General features: G+C 40.9%; 1 protein-coding gene across 1 annotated transcript; it reads left to right on the top strand.

Annotated features, from left to right (window-relative positions):
- The first annotated feature begins 398 nt into the window (after positions 1 to 398).
- On the top strand, positions 399 to 22,873 carry LOC131176418 (uncharacterized). The gene is made up of 6 exons (XM_058141477.1): positions 399 to 597; positions 1,303 to 1,451; positions 1,502 to 1,641; positions 2,529 to 2,599; positions 13,903 to 13,997; positions 22,727 to 22,873. Exons 1-6 carry the CDS (start codon positions 399 to 401, stop codon positions 22,871 to 22,873), a joined length of 801 nt encoding a protein of 266 aa, XP_057997460.1.
- Positions 22,874 to 23,213: the final 340 nt, after the last annotated feature.

Genomic DNA, 23,213 nt, shown 5'->3' with positions numbered 1-23,213 from the left:
GTTTTCACAAGCTCAAAGAATGTTTGGTGCTAGCACTAGTTCTAGCTTTATCGTCAAGCAGTGAAGATTTCACAGTGTACTGTAATGCCTCTAAAGTGGGTTTGGGAAGTGTTCTCATGTAGAATGGCAAGGTAATAGCTTATGGTTTGAGACAGTTGAAGAAGCATGAAGCTAAATATCCCACCCATGACCTAGAAATGGAAACTGTAGTTTTTTCCCTTTAGATGTGGAGACATTATCTTTATGGGGCTAAGTGTGAAATCTTCACAACCATAACAGTTTTTAGTACATCTTCAATTAGAAGGAGTTGAACCTCAAATAAAAAGGGTGGGTGAAATTACTAAGTGATTATGATTGTATTATCCAATACCATCTGGGTAAGGCATATGTAGTTGCAGATGCCCTCAGCTGGAACCATTTGGCAGTTTAGCTCACATATTGGTGCAAAGGCAACCCATCTTAAAGGAGCTACACCAACTAATAGGAGAGGGTTTGTAGTTGAAGTTATCAGCAAAAGGCATTTGGATAGCACATATGAGAGTGAGACCAGTGTACTTGAGATAGGTGGTAGAGAAATAGCACGAAGATCTAGAATTGGTAAAGTTGGCTGAAGTAGTACAAAAGGATACAAACCATGAGTTCTAATTTGATGGAAAAGAAATTTTGAGGTATGGCAACAGATTATGCATACTAAATGATATCGGACTTAAGGGTGACATTATGAGAAAAGCTCATAATGCAATGTACAATGTATATCGCAGAGCCACCAAAATGTATTAGGATATGAAAAAGGTGTAGTGGTGGCCTTTTATGAAAAAGTAGATTTCACAGTTTGTATCTGCTTGTGAGGTGTGTCACAAGTGAAGCTAAAGTATTAAAAGCCGACAAGAATGCTTAACACACTACCCATTCCAGAATGAAAATGGGAAACCGTGGCCTTGGACATGACTGTCCACTTTGTTGTGGGGTTACCTGTAGCCTCTAGTAGACATAAATCTATATGGGTAATAGTTGACAGGTTGACCAAGGCTGCCCACTTTAATCCTGTGAGAGCTAACTAATTTGTGGATAAGTTGGCTCTAGTGTATGTGGCAGAGATAGTAAGATTGCATGGAGCTCCAGTGATAATATTTTCTGATAGGGGACCACAGTTCACCTTCAGGCTTTGGCGTTGTCTTTAGAATGAGTTGGGCACTAGACTAGCTTTCTGTATAACTTTTCATCTTCAGACCGATGGGTAGTTAAAAAGAACTATAAAGACTCTGGAGGATATGCTAAGAATGTGTGTACTTGACTTTGGAGGATCATGGAAGAAGTATTTACCTCTAGTTGAGTTTGTATACAATAACAACTATCACTCTAGCATTAGAATGGCTCTATATGAAGCTCTGTATGGAGGAAATGCAGGTCTCCTGTGTGCTAGGAAGAAGTTGGTGAGAGAGCTTTGGCAGGTATTGAGTTGGTGGAAATCACTAATCAGGCAATGCCTTTAATGTTGAAGATAGCAGCTAGTAGGCAAAAGAGTTATGTAGGTCTCCACAAAAAGGAAGTAGTGTTTCAGGTAGAGGACAAGGTGCTTCTCAAGGTATCTTTAATAAATGGTGTTGTCCAGTTTGAAAAGAAGGATCAACTAGCTCCAAGGTATATTAGACCCTATGAGTTGCTATAGAAGGTCAGGAATATCTTACAAGCTAGCTTTGCCGCTAGAAATGGAAAGGATCTATCTAGTTTTTTTATGTTTCTATGCTATGAAAGTTTGTGTCAAATTCAAACAAGGTAATCAGTGAACCTAACATGGAAATTTTAGAGGATCTTTCTTTTGTCGAATAGCCTGTTAGCATCATGGACTCACAGATCAAGATTTTGAGAAATAAATAGATGCCTAAGGTTAAAGTCTTGTGGAATCGCCATAACATGGAAGAATGCATGTGGGAGACTCATAACTCCATGTTACAACAATATCCCTATCTATTTTAGGTATGTGTGTTTACGTTATATTATATTTGTTTTGTTATGTTTGATGTTTATTTTAACATTCGAGGATGAATGTTCCTAAGGGGGAGAATGTAACACCTACCACTTTCTGATGTTAAAATTCCTATCATTAATGGAAAATTCTCGTAAAATTTATGGCTTCACAGATAAAGGAAATCATGGTAGGTTCGATATATGTGTTATGTTGTGTTATGTTAAAGATGTAAATAAGAATGAATATGTTTTTGGTTTTTCTAACCAAGTAAAAAGTTTAAGTGATATTTTTGGGTAGAAGGAACATCGACAGCCGAAGGTTGGACTTTTGACAGTTGAAGTCCCCTTTTTACTATTAAGATGTTCTTAAGGATAAAATGGACTCTGGCAGCCAAAAGTTCCCTTGATAGTAGGCGTATAAATAGCTATTTTTTATTCATTTTTCAAAGAAGTAAAATTTTTTCTCTCTCCTTATATCTATTGCATGCAAAGAAGACTAAATTGAAGTTTTCTTTGCCAAATTGATGTTTTATGAGCTTGGATGCTTGGATTTTTGTTAGGAAACTCAAAGCTCAAGAGTTAATTGAAGTTTCTCTACCAACTCTATCACTATCAAATTCAAGGGAGAAAGGTGCTTTCTTAATTCTTTTAAAACTTTAAAGTGATTTCTAAGTATATTTACATGAGTGAGTTAAGTGGTTTGGATTGCATGTAAGAAAATAATTGTTTTAGCATTTCGAGATTTTGAAGGATTTTGCATGTTGATGTTTTTAAGGGATCTTTAAATGCATGTTAGTTTTAGGGTTTGAGCATAAGTTTAAAATGTGTAATTATATGATTGAGTTTGGGTTTGAAATGGGTTAAAGTTGAATGATTTAGATTTTTGCAGTTTCCCTTTTTATGGTGTTTTCGAATGAAATGAGAAAATCTTAGATTGATGGTTTTTTAATGGATGCATGTAGCATTCCTGAAAAGTATTTAAGTGTTTAAATGTGTTTGTGATGTGTTGGTTGGGTTAATGAGGTTTTGGGAGCAAGTGAAATGCTTTTGCTGTGAATTTTGGGCAAGGAGAATTTTGCAGCATTTTAATTGGGAATTCTAGAAATTCCCAAGTTTGATTGCTGAAAACCATAGTTTCGGCAGCCGGAGCAGCTGAAACTTCTCGACAGTTTTCTTTAGTTCAAGACTTCAGCAACTAAAGTTCCTAACTTCAACAATTGGAGTAGAGAAGCTCAAGACTTCAGTAGCCAAAGCTCCTTACTTTGGCAGTCATAGTTGTTACTGCCAAAAAAGGGGTATTTAAAGTTAGGGCTGCGACAGGCAAAGTTGGTTTTGCCAGTCTCATATCTTCTTTTCTTCTAAGGCTCCAAAATTTATTTTTATGGCTTAAAAGGACTTAAAATAACTTGTTTGATAAGTGTACAGAGTCTTAGAGTTTCAGAAAACTCATTAAGGTTTGACTTTTATAGGATCAAATTTGAGGGATTGTGGAAGCCAAGTTTAAGAGGATAGCAATCGTTCATGTCTAGTGGTTAATAGGCTACAAGAGATGAGTAAAACTAACCTTAATGAATGGAAACTCATTTAATTGAGCTCAAATTGATTCTTATGCATCATTTCATGATTTATTAGGGTCTATGTATCTAGAACACAAACTTATTACATTATTGCATATTTATTAATGGTGTATAATGATGTTGGATGACCCATTGATTTCCACCATGATATGGATATGCTATGATCACGCATGAAATGAGGTGGTAAGACTAGGAAAGGCCTAAAAAGCCCCTGGCGTAACTATTATGAAAGAGGAAGACTCGAGAAGCTTCTTTATGAGTCAAGCACTTTGGTTATATTATGTATTTAAGAGGAAGTCCTGATTAACATCTATAAGAGTCGGGCAAATTGGTTATGAGAAATCACTGGTGATAGGTCAATCTTATGCGAATTATTTATAATGTGAAAAACTGACATGATTGATGTATTGCATCTACATGATATGATTAATATGATAACTGTATCAGTTGGTTCACTCACTAAGCTTTGTGAAGCTTACCCCTTTCCCTTAACCCCAAGTGCAAAGTTATAAGACTAGAGCTGTTGTCGACACCATATTTTGGCCGATCCCCGGAATCAATAAACTTTGAAACCGATCCCCAGCACCAAGCCTCTCTTTGCCAGTTAATCACATTTCCGATCTCTCTTCAAAAGGAATCAAATTAGTGCTAAGTCTCCATATCATTTAAATCCTATCCGATCTCTCGAATCAATTACCAAGTTTTTCGGCCAGTCAATCACATTTCCGATCTCTCTTGTCAAACGAAATTGAACCAACATTAACTCTTCATGCCATCTGATTCCCCATTCATAAATATTGTGGATAGTTGTTCAATAAAGTTAAAGTTTTGATCCGGCTTAACAGTGCTTCCGATCTTAAGTGTTCAGATCAAGTTTCCAGTTTCAATAATCTTAAGTTCCGTTCAGTGTTTGTTCTCGGTTTAGGCCGATCTCATGTCTACAAAGTTTTACCGATCTCTCATATATAGGTTAATAATTGCTTTCAAGTTGTTCTAGTATGTTCAGACAATCAGGCGCTCATGCAACTTAGATACTTTCCGATCTCATTCAGTCATTAAAAATTATGCGGAACTTCATTTCATTTCAAATTAAAAATTTATACAAGTCATTCGGCTGGAGGATCACCCCCAGCCTGTTCTACATTTTGTTCACCCCCTCTATCACCTTCGGCCTCCTCCTCGCTATCCTCTTCGTCTTGCGGAGCCAGGTCTATCATCCAGGAAAAGTCCTCTTCGGGATAACGCTTCTTGAGCTCGGCCAAGAGATCCCCATGGGCGTTCACATAAGCACTGGCCTCCCTTGTCACCGCCTCTTCTTCTTTTGCCTTGAGTTCGTCAGTGAGGCGAGCAACATCGGCGGCTCGGAGCGCCCGAACCTCTTCAAGAACATGGGCTTGCTCGGTCAACTTATCCTCGTAGAACTTCATCCGCCCCTCAATTTCAGCTATATAGTTTTGGGCGGATGAAAGTTGGGATCGGAGGGAAGCTGCTTCATGACCCACCTTCTCGATCTCTTGCCTCATACGGTGAGCCTTCTCCCGGACAATATGTTGGTTCACCAAACTCTCCACACTCAGGCTCATAGTCTGGGTCAGGATATCATCGAGATCATTCGGGTTTAGCCTATCCCAATCCTCTCGAAGGCAGATGGAGGATCCCAAGACCTTAGCAAAGCCTGGATTCTCTCTAACCGTTCGGTTCTTCTCCAGCGAGTGGATCAGGATTTGAGCGCCGCGGGAAAAGGGTCCTTACAGTTGGTTGGGAAGGACCCCCTTCCGCACTTGAAGCAACTGGAGGAGGTGGTGGCGGCTTTTCATGCAGAGGAGGAGACTGAACCACTTCTATTTCAGGAACTGGCGGTCCTGAAGGTCGGGACGAACCTCCCTGTATCTCACTCGGATCGTGCCTCGGCGTCTGAGAGGCCTCGGCGTACTTCATCTCCCGCACTTTTCTGGAGACCTCTCTCTTGCGCTTTCGGCTTTCCTTGGAAGCCTCGCCGCTCGCCATACCTGCACAAAGAAAAGGTCAGTGAGATCGCTAAGGCCCAAAGATCAGAGATATAGAAAGTACCGAGGCCGAGGTCAGAGAGCTGAAGCCCGCGTTCTTTGCCGGTAATCAGCTGCATTGTCCAATGATGCAGTTCGGCCGTCACCGCATCTAAACAGGAGAACTTCTGAGTGGCCGCCTGATCTTTCAACTCCATCACCATTATGCCTTCTTCCCTATTCAGGGTGATGCGCTTCAGAATTAACGGGCCCTGATGCAGCCAGCTACGCGGGAAACCCTCAAAACTGCTCAGAACCTTGCTCCTCAGAATGAAAAAGCGATTCTTCCAATTCTTCAGGGAGGAGGGCAGATCGGTAAAGAGCCCGCAATGTGGCTTCGCCTGAAAGAACCAGTACTCGTCGTCCTTTCGACGAGTTAGCCTGTGTAGCTCGACGAATACCTTCGCCATTGGACTGAGCCCCTTAGCTCGGCAGAGGCCTCTGAAGGCTACTAGGATCCGCCATGAGTTCGGGTGAACTTGGGCTATGCACACTTGGTGAAATTTTAAAACTTCCTTGAAGAAGTCGTCAAGAGGGAACCGCAGCCCGGCTTTTAATTGCTCTTCGTATACCATGATCATATCATTCTCTTCGAAGAAGTGATCGGCTCGAAGATCGCCGTGACACTTAATGAGTTCGTATGAATCGGGCTGAATGTTATACTCTTGGCTGAACGACTGCAGGTCGGTTTCTTGAAGGATTGATGGCAGCTCGTCCATGGGGAGGTTTTCTCTCCCTGAAGAATGTGTTTGCCTCGAGGGTGCTGCTTGACCACGGGCTGGAACGGAGGTCCTAGGAGGTTCAGGTCGCCCGCTCGGTCCGACCACTTCTACTTCATCTGACGACCATGAGATCTGAACGGAAGGGGGGCTTGCCGCTCTCTGACCCTCGGCGCCGCTCATTTTCAAAGAAAAGAGAAAATTTAAACTGAAAGAAAGATCAAAACCCTTACCGGAGTGTGATCGGTGTCGGAAGAACTTGAAAAAATGAGAGGATTTTGGAATCGCTCGCGAGAGGCTGAAAATAACATAAGGGAGCAACTGGCGGACCCATCCCCTATTTATACACGTCTGAGCATTTAATGCTCACGATGTCCCAAGCGGCGCATCGGTTAGCGGGATTCGCCAGCTTTTTCTGACACGTCTCACGAATGTTCCGGAATCTCCACAATTAAATAAGGGGAGATCGGCTAGTTAAAGATTGGTGAATTAAGGCAGATGTTTGGAATTGCGGATCGGTTAAGGGCTGTTCAGTTAGGAATCGGATCGGATGAACACATCAGAGATCGGAAAATAATCAATGCAATAATAACAAAATAATAATTGTCAAAATAAAATTTCATTTCCAAAAGGGCAGATTACATCATTTGGGCGATCTCTAGAGATCGGATTACATTAAAGGGGAGATTACATCATTTGGGCGATCTCTAGAAATCGGCAGTACATCCTATCTAGCGAAGGCCTATGTCAAAGCCTAGTCTCATGGCTGAATCAAAAGATGTGTTTGATTTGGAGACCGGCCATCGACATCGGATAGATGTACAGCTCAGATGGGGTGACTATGACTCTCATGAGGATAAGAGAGATCACCATCAATATTATCGCTCGGAACCGAGCCGCTGTCGGGACACCCAATGTGGTAAGAAGCCAAATGAACTTCGAAGGGTAGTCACCAAAGATCGGAGGGAAATTGGCTGTCTTCTCGCCTGAAATCGGTTCGCCGATTACATCGATCGATTGATTCGGGGTCAACGCAATCGACATTCTCGATCTGGATCAGTGAATTAGTCCGGTTCTCTCACTATCATCAAATATGGCCATAATGATTTTCTGATCACCGGGGTCGAAAATTGTCAGTCGGTGAACAAGGTGAACAGCCGGGAAAAGATCAAAAGCAGCTATCATGGCCGGGATTGTTACCGGAGCAGTTAGAACAAGAAAAGTGAGAAAGAGGAGAAAATGAAACGCGGGAGGATTTCCTGACGAAGTTATATATATAGAGGAAGTCTGAGTATTTATGGCTAGCAGAAAACGAAGCGGACGCCTCGGAAATCGAAAGAATAAATGCCTTGACTGAACCGACCCGGACAAAGGAGAAGACTTTGGAATGAGAGAGATCGGGAGAAGGGCCCGGCATGAGAGTTCGAAAAAAGAGCATATTGGAAAGATCAGAAGGGAGGGGAGATCGGAATGCAAAGAGAATAAGACAACTTCCCATGACTGTCGTCATAATCAGAGCCGAGGTAGTTAAAGCATTGCAGACGAGATCAAATCTCCTCCGCACGCCTCATTTGCAGAATCGCCCACATTGCTGACAGGTGCCAGAGTATGTCATGACAGTCCTGTACATCTCAATATCTACCATTGATCTTACTTGTAAGGACAAGTCCGAAGCCCTTGGATCAAAGAAGAAGATGACAAGACCGCGCTTTTATTCCCAAATTTCTGACGCTTCTTGACAAGAAAATTTTGGGCCGTCAGATTAGAAGAGAGAAAGGACAAATATTCTGAAAAGGATCTTAGCCGTTCATTTTGATTCTCAAACATCAGATCATGTCCTTTAAGATCCAAACCTTCCATCTCCTTCAAGGGGAATCCTGACCCTTCATTGGGAGCACACGTTCCCTATAAATACCTGCATGAAAACTGTTGATAGGGAGGACGAAGAAAAAAGGGTGGTGATTATAGTGGAAAGGCTATGAAAATTGATTCAGTTTTGCTACTCTGCTATTTTTAAGCTAGAAAGACTTTAGAAACCAATTTTCTAAAGTATTTTCTTTGAAGAAGTGTTGGACACTGGAATTCTTGATTTTCAGTTTGTTCATTGCTCTGCGATACCCTTTCTTAAGTTTCAATTCTGTTTTCACCACCTTTATATCCACTTTTATTTTTTGAGCTCAATCTCATTCATTATCATTCCGGTTCGATTACATGCATTCATCATTTCAAAGCAAGCATTGGTCCCCAGACTATTAGCCCGAAACTCTGCAACATTCGTGACTCCATAGTTAGTTTAATAGGTTCAACTTCCTGCAGGTGAGTGTCTGAACCATTGCCTTATCTAGTGTTTGTCTTTATTTTCTTTTTACGCTCGTAATTTTCATTAAAGTTTGTCTTATGTTAGAAGGTCCCACGTGGGTGGTTACTCTTGAGTTTATCTTTGATATCAGTTCATGTTATTTATTTGTTATTGGTCTTTTATTATCTCCTAATGTAGGTGTTCTGGTTACGGATAACTTATAGGTAGTTTGATAAAATGTTGGTAGTAGTATCTTAACATAAGAGTTTTTTTAATAAACGTTTGGATAATAAATCAGAGAATTACTAAGTCGAACCACCAGACTAGCTCGAGAAGATGACTGGGTAAAGGTGGGGGGTCAAAGTAAAATTGAATTTCAGACTAACAAATGAAATAGAGCAAATGTTCCCTGCCGAAAGGTATTGGTAAAGCGATCACATAGGAGGTCGGTAAAATTCAGTCTGGTATCCCCTATCTAGTCACGAGGTACCAATGAGTTAAAAGAAGCCTTATTCGGGTCCTCGGCATCTTCGAATGCCAGAACCCTTAGTCTTAGGCTCTTATGATGTGTAGCTGTAATCAAATTTCAAGAGGTCGGGAAAGTCCTTATCCGACTTTCATTCAAGTAAAAGAGATCGGAGGAGAGTTCTTATCCGATTCTCGATCAAAAATTTTAATAAACATCTAAAAGAGATCGGAGGAGAGTTCTTATCCGATTCTCAATCAAAAATTCTAATATCTAAAAGAGATCGGAGGAGAGTTCTTATCCGATTCTCAATCAAAATTTTTAATGAATATCTAAAAGAGATTGGAGGAGAGTTCTTATCCGATTCTCAATCAAAATTTTTAATGAATATCTGAAAGACATCGGAGGAGAGTTCTTATCCGATCTCCAATCGAAATTTTAATCTAAAAGAGATTGGAGGAGAGTTCTTATCCGATTCTCAAATTGAATTTTAAAAAATACGCAAAATAATCCCATAAATGAAAAATTGCTATGCGCTATCAATTCACTAAGGTCGTCTCATTTACTTGCGTATCTGGGTAATCCGAATTAGTGAAAAATTAATTATTCCCTTTTATCAAAAGGATTAACATTTCCATTCGAACCCCCCTAACTATCGATTTTAATTTATAAAGAACGTAAGGTTAAATCTGGTCACCCTCATTGAGGGACGAGGTGGGGTGCCTAACACCTTCCCCACCCGTTTACGGACCCCGAACCTAGAATCTTTGTAGTTGAAGTGGTTTCATTTTAAGTTGCAGTTCACAAATGGTTTTCTTTAATTTCCCTTAAAATTAAAGTGGCGACTTCTCATTCCTTCCCACTTCGATGAGGGTTCATCCAGGTGACCACAAAACCCTTGCGACAGCTTGGAGACTCCACTGGGGACATCATTTTTCCTTCAACCCCAGCCCAGAGGTCCAAAAACAGATTTAATTTTGCGATCCAACCATAGTTAGGTGGGCTTACTTTACAAAATTCCTTGTGTTAATTATTTTTATTTTTGCTAACTATTTTTCTTGTCTTGATTGTCTTCCTGTAGCACTCTTCATCTAAAAAAAAAAAAGAAGAAAAAAAACTCCCCCATATTGGGAAGAGGTAAAGGTGTCCCTTCATACACTGAACACTCACACGATGTCCTCACACACTTCAGCTCTATACCCGGGCTCTCTTATCCCTTTTAGGTAAATAGGAGGGAGTCATGTAGCGGTACCCGTGGGTTTTACCCCGTTAGTATTTGTGAAGGCTTCTGCTCAGATTGAAACTCATTCTATTTACTGTGATACTCATGGAACTTTCCCGACAGTATCATGGGGATAAAATGGGGCTCTACTGTTTACGGTAGGGGCAATTTGGGAACCTGTGGCTTTTAGAAAATTAGACCTTGAGCTAAACTATCACGATAGCTGGAAGCCGTAGCAAGCTACCTTATAAGATAGAACTATCCAATTACGCAACACCCATCCGGTACCAGGACTCTCCCTATTTTAGGACAAAAGGGGCACACTTACTCTTACCCTATTCTGCTTATGTTTTATTTTTTGAGGATAATCTTGAATCATACTGTTAAGAAAACCTACACATTTTCCTACTTTGATATATGTGTAGGTGTTGCTCTGCCAACAGTATAATTCAAAATTACCTAAATTTACCCTACTAACAAGTTTTTCCCGCAGGTATCACCAAATTAAGAAAATCAATATTGCTTCAAACAAAGCAAGCCTGACCAGACACGCAGTTCAACCCAGGCGAGTGTACTTAACAAGATCACGAACAAGAAGGCTAATGGAAGACCAGGAACAAGTCCAAAACCTACACGGGCAAGTGTCCGAGCTGAAAGACCAGGTCTCAGAGCTCATGAGACTAATGAGGGAGATATCCCAAAATAAGCCTGCTTCAGAAATTAACTTACCACTACCTCCCCCACCTCCTACAACGGTTGATTCCCAACGTGCTTCAACCTCTTTTACCTTCCAGCCATTGATCCCGGATCTGACAATCACCGTCAATTCAGCCCCACTGAATAATGACCCACCTTTCTCCTATTATCCGGCTATTTCGAATGCCGAACCATACCCTTTAGTCCTAATCCCTCCGGTTCATCCCACCCCTCATCTCCCAACTGGGGGATTATTTCATGCAGTAGGAGGAGAGAATAAGACGAGAGAAAATGAGAAGCTGTCCGCTCTAGAAGAGAGATTAAGAGCAATAGAGGGGCTGAACATGTATGGTTCAGTCGATGTGGCGTCACTGAGATTGGTGCTAGATGTGGTGGTGCCGCCCAAGTTCAAAATCCCGGACTTTGACAAATACACCGGGAACTCAGACCCCCGCATTCACCTGGCCACTTACATTGCCAAAATGTCTGCACTGACAGAGGACGATCGACTCCTAGTCCACTTCTTTCACGAGTCTCTCAAGGGCACTGAGATGCATTGATTGGGCTGGACAGAGCAAATTGCGCTCTTTGAAGGATTTGGCTAACGCTTTCCTAAAACAATACAAGTTCAACTGCGACATGGCCCCCACAAAGAGAGACCTCCAAAACTTGGTGGAAAGAGATAGGGAAAGTTTTAAAGAATATGCCCAGAGATGGAGAGAGAAGGCCGTAGAAGTGTATCCTCCAGTGACTGACAATGAACTATGCTCCTTGTTCATTGAGACATTGAAGGCTCCCTACTTCAATCTGATGATTAGAAACACTTCCAATAGTTTCTCGGACATCATCCAAGCTGGTGAGAGGATAGAAGCCAACTTAAGGATAGGACGACTGCAGGAGTTGACTAAGAATCTTATAAAGAAGACTGCCAGTTTTGGCAAGAAAAATGAGGGTGATGTGCATTCCATCACCCAGCAGAACAATCACTCCCCACTTCCTCAGAACAACTACCGGCCATATCCACCTTCTCATGGCCAAACCATTGCAAACATTCTACCCCCTTTCCCAAATTATCCTCACCAATGCCCACAATATCCACCACCGACGAACTACCAGCCCAGACCACCTCCTCCACCTTCTCAACCCAGACCACCTCAAAATAATCCGAAACCACCAAGAAATCCTGATCCACCTCTTCCCCTGCCACTTAGCGAAATATACCGATACCTTGTCGGTATAAACCAAATAGTGCCGATTCCCCTTGACCCAATTCAGCCGCCATACCCCAGGTGGTATGATGCCAGTGCCCGGTGTGAGTATCATGGAGGGGCACAGGGGCACTCGACCGACAATTGCGGGGCACTCAGAGGAAGAGTACACGCCCTAATCAGGAATGGATAGTTGAAGATTGAAGGGAATGGTTCCCTCCCCAATGTTACCTCAAACCCATTGCCCAATCATAATACGGGCAATGGCATGAACATGATAGAGTCGGAAGGAGAAGGGTCGACACCAGAGGTAGATGAACTGATTCCTCACTTTGAGGAAATTTTTAGAATGGCAGTGAAGGAAGGTTACCTCTATCTTCAAGCATCAGAAACTGAAGATAAGGTGGGATGCCCCTATCATGGGAGGGCAGCTAACCACGAACTGAAAAATTGTGAACAGTAAGCAAGAGGTTCAGAACTTACTATCCCTTAAAGTCTTGAGATGTCAAACGAGGTCGAAGATAGAGGAGGGAGTAAACACAGCCCGATTCAGCCAAAATGCCTCCACCTCTAAACACAGAATCACCTTCTACCAAAGATCATCACCACCAAGAATAATTATCCGAACTCCGCCTCAGCTCCCCGTCACAAACACCCATGCTGTACCTTGGAACTATAATTTCCAAGTCTTCACCCAAAAAGCATCAAGCAGTACACCGGCTCCTAGCCTTGCCTCACTTTCAGTACCTCCTAAACCGTGCTTCGCTTCTCACAAGCACTTCAAGATGATTTACGCTGGACCTTCTAGTGGTGCTACTCCCCAATCTAACCCTCAGCCAGTCACTACCACAAAGTTCTCCCCACATGAGCAAGAAGTTGAGTTTATAACCCGAAGTGGGAGGTGTTACGGGAATGAGGAAAAGGAAAAGAAGAGAGGGAAAGTAAAAATGGGAGAGCCATGAGAAAATACGGAAGAAGAGGCTAAGAAAGTAGAGAAAGAAGAACCTGCCAGACCAAAAGAAGAGGAGGAACTATTGCTTCAAATAATGAAGCAAAGCGAGTACAACGTGGTGGAACAGTTAAGAAAGACACCTGTTCGAATTTCACTATTGTCCCTAATTCTGAGCTCTGAGGTGCACCATCAAGCCTGAGAAAATTCTGGATCAGCCTTTGTGAACCCGACATCACACCAGGCGATTCGATAAGATAGTAGGACAAATTCAGGCATCTAGTTTGGTCACTTTCTCAGAAGAAGAGATAGACCCTGCAGGCTTAACGCACACTAAGGCTCTGCATGTGACGGTGAAATGTAAAGGTTGCATAGTGGCCAAGGTCCTTATTGACAATGGATCCACGCTTAACGTACTGCCTAAGGCCACCTTGGCTAGGCTACCGGTTGACCGGTCAAACATACGCCAAAGTGCTATGGTGGTAAGAGCTTTTGATGGTACAAAGAGGGAGGTGTTAGGAGACATAGATTTGCCACTCCAAATCGGCGCATGCACTTTCAACGTCACATTCTAAGTGATGAACATTGAGCCCGCATACACTATGTTGCTGGGGAGGCCTTGGATCCACTCAGCAAATGCCATTCCTTCAACTTTGCACCAGAAGATTAAATACATTATGGACGGCAAAATCATCACTATGAGAGGGGAGGAAGCCATGCTGATCACCAAGCCGTAATCACTTCCTTATATAGAAGCAGCTGAGGAGTCATTGGAAAGCTCTTTCCAGGCTCTTGAATTACAAGAAACTATCTCAAAGAATGAAGGGGCTATGGCTATGGTCGCCAAGGTAATGCTCAAGAGGGGTTATGAAAAGAGCAAGGGGTTAGGCGCCACATTATAAGGAATTGTCGAGCCTATACCAGCTATCCAGAAGGTTGGCCATTGCGATTTGGGTTATGAGGAAGACGACCTTACAGATGAACGATTCTGGATGAAAAGTATGCTTCGGGATCAAAGATTTGATCAGAAAATCGAGAAAATGAAGGTAGTCCCGAGAATTATAGAGGTTTTCATCAAGCCAGTCATTGAAAATTCGGCGGAAATTAAAGAATCACCCGATGAACCATCCATCGATGTCATCCATCTTGATTCCTTGTATGAGGCTCTAGTCTCGCCAATAGCCAAGGACAAGAATCGACAATCTGGACGGGCAGAGGACATCCTCACTCAATTTCGAGTAAAGTACTTTTGGTTATCAACACTTGATCATTTTGTCCATGATGACAAGTGTAATAATCAGAAATGGACACTTTTTCTTATGTGATAAATATTAATGAATTAATAGCGCATGTTATATCCAATTCTCTTCTTCTTTCCTTTTTGAAATCCATTCTATAATATATTCCATTTTCGTCTCTTCAGGACCATTCATCAATTAACACCTAATAATTCAGTAGACTCAGAAATTCCACTGGTTAATTTTAAAATCCCCATAACTGCCATTACTTCAAGTGATTCTGAGGTGGAGCTCACAGAAGAAAGGGATGAAACGGATGAACCTTCCCTAGTGCCTTGTGGGGATGAAACGCACACCGTAAACTTAGGCATGGAAGAAGTAAAAAGGGAACTTAAGGTTATGGAGAGTGAAGAATTAGAAGATATGATCAATTTGCTCAAAGAATTCCTAGACGTGTTTTCCTGGAGCTATGATGATATGATTGGTTTGGACCTTCATATAGTGACGCACAAAATTCCCCTATTTCCGGGGACAATCCCGGTAAAATAAAAATTAAGGAGAATGAAACCTGACACGCTGCTCAAAGTTAGGGATGAAGTCAAGAAGCAATATGATGCTGGGTTTCTGGAAGTGGTTAAATATCCCCAATGGATAGCTAACGTTGTCCCGGTGATGAAGAAGGACGGGAGAGTCCGGGTGTGTATTGATTACAGAGATCTTAATAAAGCAAGCTTGAAAGATGATTTCCCTCTCCCACACATAGATGTGTTAGTAGACAATGCTGCGGGATTGGGCAGATGTTCGTGTATCGATGGGGCATCAGGGCACAATCAAATCCCAATGGATGAGGAGGACAAGGAGAAAACTGCTTTTATCACTTAATGGGGGGTATTTTGCTATCGAGTCATGCCTTTTGGATTAAAGAATGCTAGCGCTACCTACCAACACGCTATGGTCACGTTATTCCATGATATGATGCATAAAGAAGTGGAGGTGTACGTGGACGATATGATCATCAAGTCCAGGGGAGGAGAAAGCCATGTGCAGGTGTTGAGGAAAGTATTCGAGAGACTCAGGAAATATCAGTTGAAACTGAACCCTGCCAAATGCATATTCGGGGCTAGATCTGGAAAGTTGTTGGGATTCATAGTAAGTGAGAAGGGAATAAAAGTTGATCCAGACAAAGTTTGAGCTATTCAAGAGATGCCATCCCCAAAAACAAAAAGGGAAGTGCGCAGTTTTCTGGGAAAGTTGAACTACATCTCGAGATTTATTTCCAATCTCACTGCCAAAGCTGAGCCTATTTTTAGACTACTCCGAAAGAACAACACCTCTCAATGGGATTCCGTTTGTCAAGAGGCTTTCGAGAAAATTAAGCACTACCTGTCAAACCCACTAGTATTGGTTCCGCCAGTGGCGAGAAGGCCTCTGATTCTGTATATGGCAGTCCAACAGAGCTCAATGGGATGTGTTTTGGAGCAGCATGATGATACTAGTCGAAAGGAAAGAGCCATCTACTACTTGAGTAAGAAGTTCAATGATTGCGAGTCGATGTACTCTTTCCTAGAGAAAACTTGTTGCTCTTTGGCCTGGATGGCAAATCGGCTTAAACACTACATGCTGAATCATAAGACATGGCTCATCTCTAGGATGGATCCTATTAAGTACGTGTTCAAAAGCCCATTTGTGCTGGGAAGGATAGCCAAATGGCAGGTCATACTCTCAATATGGCATTATCTATATGACCGAAGGCGGTAAAAGGTAGCATAATCATTGATCTCCTAGTAAAACCCCATCCAAGATTATGAAGCCTTGGATTTTGAATTCCGATGAGCATGTTAACGAGTGGAAAACGAGGAAAAGAATCACGATGTATGGGAAATGTATTTTGACGAGTCCAATTTGTCCTGTAATGGAATCGGAGCTGTATTGGTATCCCCGGATGGGAAACACTTCCCGATAGTTATCAAGTTGAGATTTGATTGCACCAACAACGTCACAAAATACAAAGCTTGTGTGATGGGTCTACAGGCTACCATCGAAATGAAAGTCAGGAAGTTAGAGGTATATGGAGACTCAGCCCTAATCATTTATATGGCAAACTAAGGATCCGAAGCTAATCCCATATCAGAAGTACTTACTAGAGCTGATTAAGAAATTTGAAGAAATCTCTTTCACTCACCTTAGTCGAGACAAGAATCAATTTGCAGATGCCTTAGCCACCCTGGCTGTTATGGCTCAAATGGAAGAAGGGCAGACAATTCAGGTATTAAAGATTAAAGTAAGGAGTGAGCCGGCATATTGCCTCATGATCGAGGAAGAACCTAATGGTAAACCTTGGTATCATGACATCCTGCTTTACATCAAAACCAGAGAATTCCCCTCAGGGGCGAGCAAAAACGAAAGGAGGATAATTCGGAGATTAGCATTGGGATACTTCCCCAGTGGAGAAATTCTATACAAAAGGAGCTCCAACGGCGAATTGTTAAGATGTGTGGATGCAAAAGAAGCGAAGAGGATCCTTTTCGAGACTTATGAGGGAAATTGTGCAACCCATGCCAATGGGCATATGATGGCTAAGCAAATCATGAGACGGGGATATTTTTGGACTACTATGGAAAAGGATTGCGTCGAGTACTTCCGAAAGTGCCATAAGTGTCAAATCTATGCGGATCCAATAAATGTTCCGCCTCACCAATTGTTCAACCTCATCTCACCATGGCCTTTCGCAATGTGGGGCATCGATGTGATTGGTCCCATCAACCCTAAGGCATCCAATGGGCATAGATTTATCCTGGTGGCTATCGATTATTTTTCTAAATGGGTCGAAGTGACATCACATGCTCACATTACGCAAAACACGTTCCTAAAATTCCTAAAAAATAATATCATCTGCAAGCATGGCCTCCCCAATGAAATCGTCACTGACAACGCCAAGAATTTGAATGGTCCAAAGATTTAGAGATTGTGTGATCAATACAAAATCCGACATCTCAATTCCTCACCATACCGTCCCCAGATGAATGGAGCAGTGGAAGCTATAAACAAAAATCTCAAGAGAATAATCCGAAAAATGACAGTCACTTATAAGGATTGGCATGATATGCTTCCCTATGCCCTTCACGCATACCGAACTTCTGTAAAGACATCAACTGCGGCAACCCCATACTCACTGGTTTACGGGATGGAAGCTGTACTACCTATTGAGGTAGAAATTCCTTCTCTAAGAATTCTGAAAGAATCAAGGATTGATGAGTTGGAATGGATCCAGTCAAGGTTGGACCAATTAAATTTGCTAGATGAGAAAAGGCTAGCGGCAGCATGTCATGGGCAGTTATACCAAAGAAGAATGGCCAGGGCATTTAACAAAGGTGTTCGCCCACGTGAATTCCAACCAGGGGACCTAGTCCTGAAGAAGGTGCTTCCGAATCAAAACGATCCCCGGGGTAAATGGTCACCAACCTATGAGGGACCCTATATGGTTAAAAAAGCATTTTCTGGTGGGTCCTTGATCTTAACCCACATGGACGGTGAAGAATTTCCAAGACCTGTGAATGCCGACACCGTCAAAAGATACTATGCCTAAAAAAAAAAGAAATAAAAAAGGAGAGTAGGGGTGAAAACCCGAAAGGGCGCTCCTAGCAAAATGTGCGAAAGAAGGCGAAAACCCCGGAAGGGCACTTTCTGTAAAATGAGTGAGGGATGAAAACCCGAAAGGGCGTCCTAAAGAGTGAGCCTAAAAAAAAAAATTCTAGGGGTGAAAACCCGAAAGGGCATCCCAAGAACCAGAAAAAGGAGAAATAAGGAAGGGGGCATGGAACCAAGGATGGAAATAAATCGCCACTGCATGAATCTTCATTACCAGAGCATTTAAAGTAATGGCAGTTAAGAAATTTCAAAGTCAACTACAAGGAATCTGTGAGATCCATCCCTGTACCCCTTTTCTTTGAAATTGTACCTTTATTTTCCAAACCATAATTAAGTCATATTTCCTCCGCATATGTCTTTTTGCTTTTGTCTTTCCCGCATACTCACACTTTAATATTATCCTTTTTCAACCTCTTTCTCTGCGCTATTAATCTGTTAAAATTTTGTCATAAGATTAGGATTTGAATATTGATAACCTCATGTACTTTGCTATGAGATTTGCAGGGAATGGCCCCAAAAAAAAAAAAAAAACTAGAAGTGAAAACCAGGAAGGGCGCTTCTAGTCAGATGTGCAAAAGGGAAAGTGAAAACCCGCAAGGGCACTTTTCGCAAAATAAGGAAGTCAAGGGCAGAAGGGAACTGTGAGAAGTAAGTAAGTAACCAAGGACGATGGGTTAAGTCTTGCAACTCGTCCTCCATTAATCATCTATCTTCGCAATCCTGTTAAGTACACTTCGTCGTGGAGGAACTTCTCGTGTCGAGTTAGACTTGTTTTGTAAGTTAATTTTAATTTTCAGCATTTAAATTTCTTGTTAATCAACCTCTTGTTCCTTGATCTAAGTTGATTTTAATTTTCAGCTTTTAAATTTCTTGTTAATCAACCTCTGGTTCCTTGATCTAAGTTGATTTTAATTTTCAGCATTTAAATTTCCTGTTAATCAACCTCTGGTTCCTTGATCTAAGTTGATTTTAATTTTTAGCATTTAAATTTCCTGTTAATCAACCTCAGGGTCATAAATTTTCAGTTGATCAACAAGGCGAACAGCCGGAAATAGATCAAAAGCCGCCATCACAGCCGGAATTGTTGCCGGAGTAGCTAGAACAGGAAAAGTGAGAGAGAAAGAGAAAAATGAAATGCGGAAGGACTTCTGTCGAGGGTATATATAGAGAAGGTCTGAGAATTTATTGCTAGCAGAAAATGAAGCAGACGCCTCGGAAATCAAAGGAATAAATGCTTTGACTGAGCCAGACCAGATAAAGGAGAAACTGGAGTAGGAGAGATCAGAGGAGGGGGGCCCAGCATGAGAGATCTGAAAAGGATCGTGTTAGAAAGATTGGAAGGGAGGGGAGAACGGAAAACAAGGAGAATAAGACAACTTCCAATAACTGTCGTCATAATCAGAGCCGAGGTAGTTAAGGCGTTGCAGACGAGATCTCCACCGCACGCCTCATTTGTAGAATCGCCCACATTACTGACAGATGCCAGAGTATGTCATGACAGTCCTGTACATCCCAATCTCCACCATTGATCTTACTTGTAATGACGAGCCCGGAGCTTTTGGATCAAAGAAGAAGACGACAAGACCGATGCCTTTTATTCCCAGCCCTCGGATCGCCCTGGACAAGAAAATTTGGAACTGTCAGATTAGAAGAGAAAAAGGACAGATATTCTGAAAAGGATCTCAGCCGTTCATTCTGATTCTCTTTAATTCCCAAGCATCAGATCATGTCCTTTAAAATCCAAACCTTCCATCTCCCTCAAAGAAAATCCTGACCCTTCATTGGGAGCACCCGGTCCCTATAAATACCTGCATGAAAACTGTTGAGAGGGGGACGAAGAAAAAGGGTGGTGATTATAGTGGAAAGGCTCTGAAAATTGATTCAGTTTTGCTACTCTGCTATTTTTAAGCTAGAAAGACTTTGGAAACCAGTTTTCTAAAATATTTTCTTTGAAGAAGTGTTAGACACTGGAACTCTTGATTTTCAGTTTGTTCGTTGCTCTGCGATACCCTTTCTTAAGTTTCAGTTCTTTTTTCACCACCTTTATATCCACTTTTATTTTCTGAGCTTAATCTCATTCATTATCATTCCGGTTCGATTACATGCTAACTAGGCTTTCGTCATTTCAAGGCAAGCATTAGTCCCCAGACTATTAGCCCGAAACTCTGCAACATTCGTGACTCCATAGTTAGTTCAATAGGTTCAACTTCCTGCAGGTGAGTGTCTGAACCGTTTCTTTATCCAATGTTCGTCTTTATTTTCTTTTTACGCTCGTAATTTTCGTTAAAGTTTGTCTTATGTTAGAAGGTCCCACGTGGGTGGTTACTCTTGAGTTTATCTTTGATATCAGTTCATGTTATTTATTTGTTCTTGGTCTTTTATTATCTCCTAATGTAGGTGTTCTAGTTACGGGTAACGTATAGGTAGTTTGATAAAATGTTGGTAGCAGTATCTTACTATAAGAGTTTTTTTAATAAATGTTCGGATAATAAATCAGAGAATTACAAAGTCGAACCACCAGACTAGCTCGAGAAGATGACTGGGTAAGGTGGAGGGTCGGAGTAAAATTGAATTTCAGACTAGCAAATGAAATAGAGCAAATGTTGCCTGCCGAAAGGTATTGGTAAGGCGATCACATAGGAGGTCGGTAAAATTCAGTCTGGTATCCCCTATCTTGTCACGAGGTACCAATGAGTTAAAAGAAGCCTTATTCAGGTCTCCGGCATCTTCGAATGCCAGAACCCTTAGTCTTAGGCTCTTATGATGTATAGCTGTAATCAAATTTTAAGAGGTCGGAAAAGTCCTTATCCGACTCTCATTCATCTAAAAGAGATCGGAGGAGAGTTCTTATCCGATTCTCAATCAAAAATTATAATAAATATCTAAAAGAGATCGGAGGAGAGTTCTTATCCGATTCTTAATAAAAAATTCTAATAAATATCTGAAAGAGATCAGAGGAGAGTTCTTATCCGATTCTCAATCAAAATTTTTAATGAATATCTGAAAGAGATCGGAGGAGAGTTCTTATCCGATCTCCAATCGAAATTTTAATCTAAAAAGAGATCGGAGGAGAGTTCTTATCCGATTCTCAAACCGAATTTTAACAAATACGCAAAATAATCCCATAAATGAAAAACCGCTACGCGCCATCAATTCACTAAAGTCGTCTCATTTACTTGCGTATCTGGGTAATCCGAATTAGTGAAAAATCAAATATTCCCTTTTATCAAAAGGATTAACATTTCCATTCGAAAACCCCTAACTATCGATTTTAATTTATAAAGAACATAAGGTTAAATCTGCTCACCCTCATTGAGGGACGAGGTGGGGTGCCTAATACCTTCCCCACCCGTTTACGGACCTCGAACCTAGAATCTCTATATTTGAAGTGGTTTCATTTTAAGTTGCATTTCACAAATGATTTTCTTTAATTTCCCTCAAAATTAAAGTGGCAACTCCTCATTCCTTCCCACTTCGGTGAGTGTTCGTCCAGGTGACCGCAAAACCCCTTGCGACATTATCCATAATAAGAATCGGGTCCCAGTGAGTCAAGCTCGAGTCACGTCTACCCGTCCTACCCATATCCATAAACACCACATACACACCAACTCACACACACAGCTCTAGATTATCATAACACAACAACCAAGGCAATATCATCAAATATAAATGCAAAACATGGCATGCATAATATTCCACTACATACATATATGTATAAGTGATACATGAGCATGCCTGAAATATATTAATATTGAAATTGTAAATAAGATCAATATCTGCTCACGGATTAGTCGACTGGACTGCAATTAATCTGGCTGAAAGGAGAAGACGGCTGATACTGATCACCTAAACATATACACCGACTTCTATCAAAAGAATGAAAAAACAAAATAATTAATTTAAACCATGAAATTAAAATAGTTTCTAAAATTTTGCCGAAATTTTAACAAAATTTCCCTTACACCTAGGACCTACCCAACCTGCAAAATAGTTCAAATAACACTTCTAGAATCACACATTTTAACCCATATCTCATCAACATCATATGGCCCCTCTTGAGCCGTCAAGCCAGTCAAAAATTATATAACTACACATAAAATAATTATTTAAAAATTCAGGGTATTACATTTAGCTCAAGTGCCTTAACTCTTACAATGTCCAAAAAAATTCCATTTAATTTAATTAAATCCAATTAATATTCCCTAAATTGTTATCTTAGTTTCACAAGTCATATTACTAAATTAGATTCGCCTGATATCATAATATAAGCATAGTAAGAACCTAGCCTAATGTGCCAAAATATAGACTAAGAGTGGTGGTTTACTTTTGCAAATTTTGCTACATGAAACGCATAAGAATTTAGGCTACTTGAAACGTGTTTGAAAGCGCCCAAAAACATATTATTAGATGTCTTTTGAAGTAGGTAATAAACCTGCACATCTAATGGAAATTGTAGTCCTAAGCAACGGTGGAATTTTTTCAAAATAAAGGTCCTTACACAAAGCCCATAATGTCACATTAAGCATTTATTTTTATTTAATTAAAAAGACAATTAGAAAGTCCCAAAAAACTCACCATATATGTCATAGATCCCAGAGATTTTTTTGCAATAAAAATTGTCCCAATGGTCTTTTTTCAAAGCTCTTGACACATAGAGCTTGCTGATAGTCTCAAATTTCATATTTTCTTAGTTATTTGGAAGCAATTTCACTGACAAGCGGAGACCTAAAACTTCTAGAGTAGGAATGGCAACAGGACGAATCGAGGGCAGAGATTGCTCTCCCCATCCTCAGCCCATAGATAATCAGGGTCAAAGCAGGAACTTCACCGTCAAGTAATGGGGCGTGATGGTTTCCTCGCAAGCATTTTCTTTTCTATACATATTTTTTTCATTTCAATTTACCATTAAATAATATAATTTATTTATTTAAAAAATAAATTATAAGTTAGAAATATAAATTTAAAACATAATGTTAATAATAAACCAATATTTTTTTGTTAAATTATAATATTTAAATACCTAAATACATTAAAATAAGTTAATTTCTAATAAAAATAATTATATATTATTGTGCAAGGTAGGTTTTAGGGATTCGTTATAGGGAGAAGGGCCCGCACAATTTCGAGGTTAGGAAAATTAGTCAGGTGCAAAGCGAGCTGAGGCGAGGTTAAGAACAA

This window comes from Hevea brasiliensis, unplaced genomic scaffold, assembly GCF_030052815.1.
Source record: "Hevea brasiliensis isolate MT/VB/25A 57/8 unplaced genomic scaffold, ASM3005281v1 Scaf100, whole genome shotgun sequence".
Classification (NCBI taxonomy): Eukaryota; Viridiplantae; Streptophyta; class Magnoliopsida; order Malpighiales; family Euphorbiaceae; genus Hevea; species Hevea brasiliensis.
The sequence above is the reverse complement of the archived record's forward strand: the minus strand, read 5'-3'. Positions and strand labels throughout refer to the sequence as shown.

Excerpts from the sequence above, each read along its gene's own strand:
- LOC131176418 (XM_058141477.1), top strand. The coding sequence starts at position 399 with ATGCCCTCAGCTGGAACCATTTGGCAGTTTAGCTCACATATTGGTGCA. Across the intron at positions 598-1,302 it reads AGCACGAAGATCTAGAATTG|GATCATGGAAGAAGTATTTA; the intron begins GTAAAGTTGGCT and ends TTGACTTTGGAG. Across the intron at positions 1,452-1,501 it reads TGGTGAGAGAGCTTTGGCAG|ATAGCAGCTAGTAGGCAAAA; the intron begins GTATTGAGTTGG and ends TTAATGTTGAAG.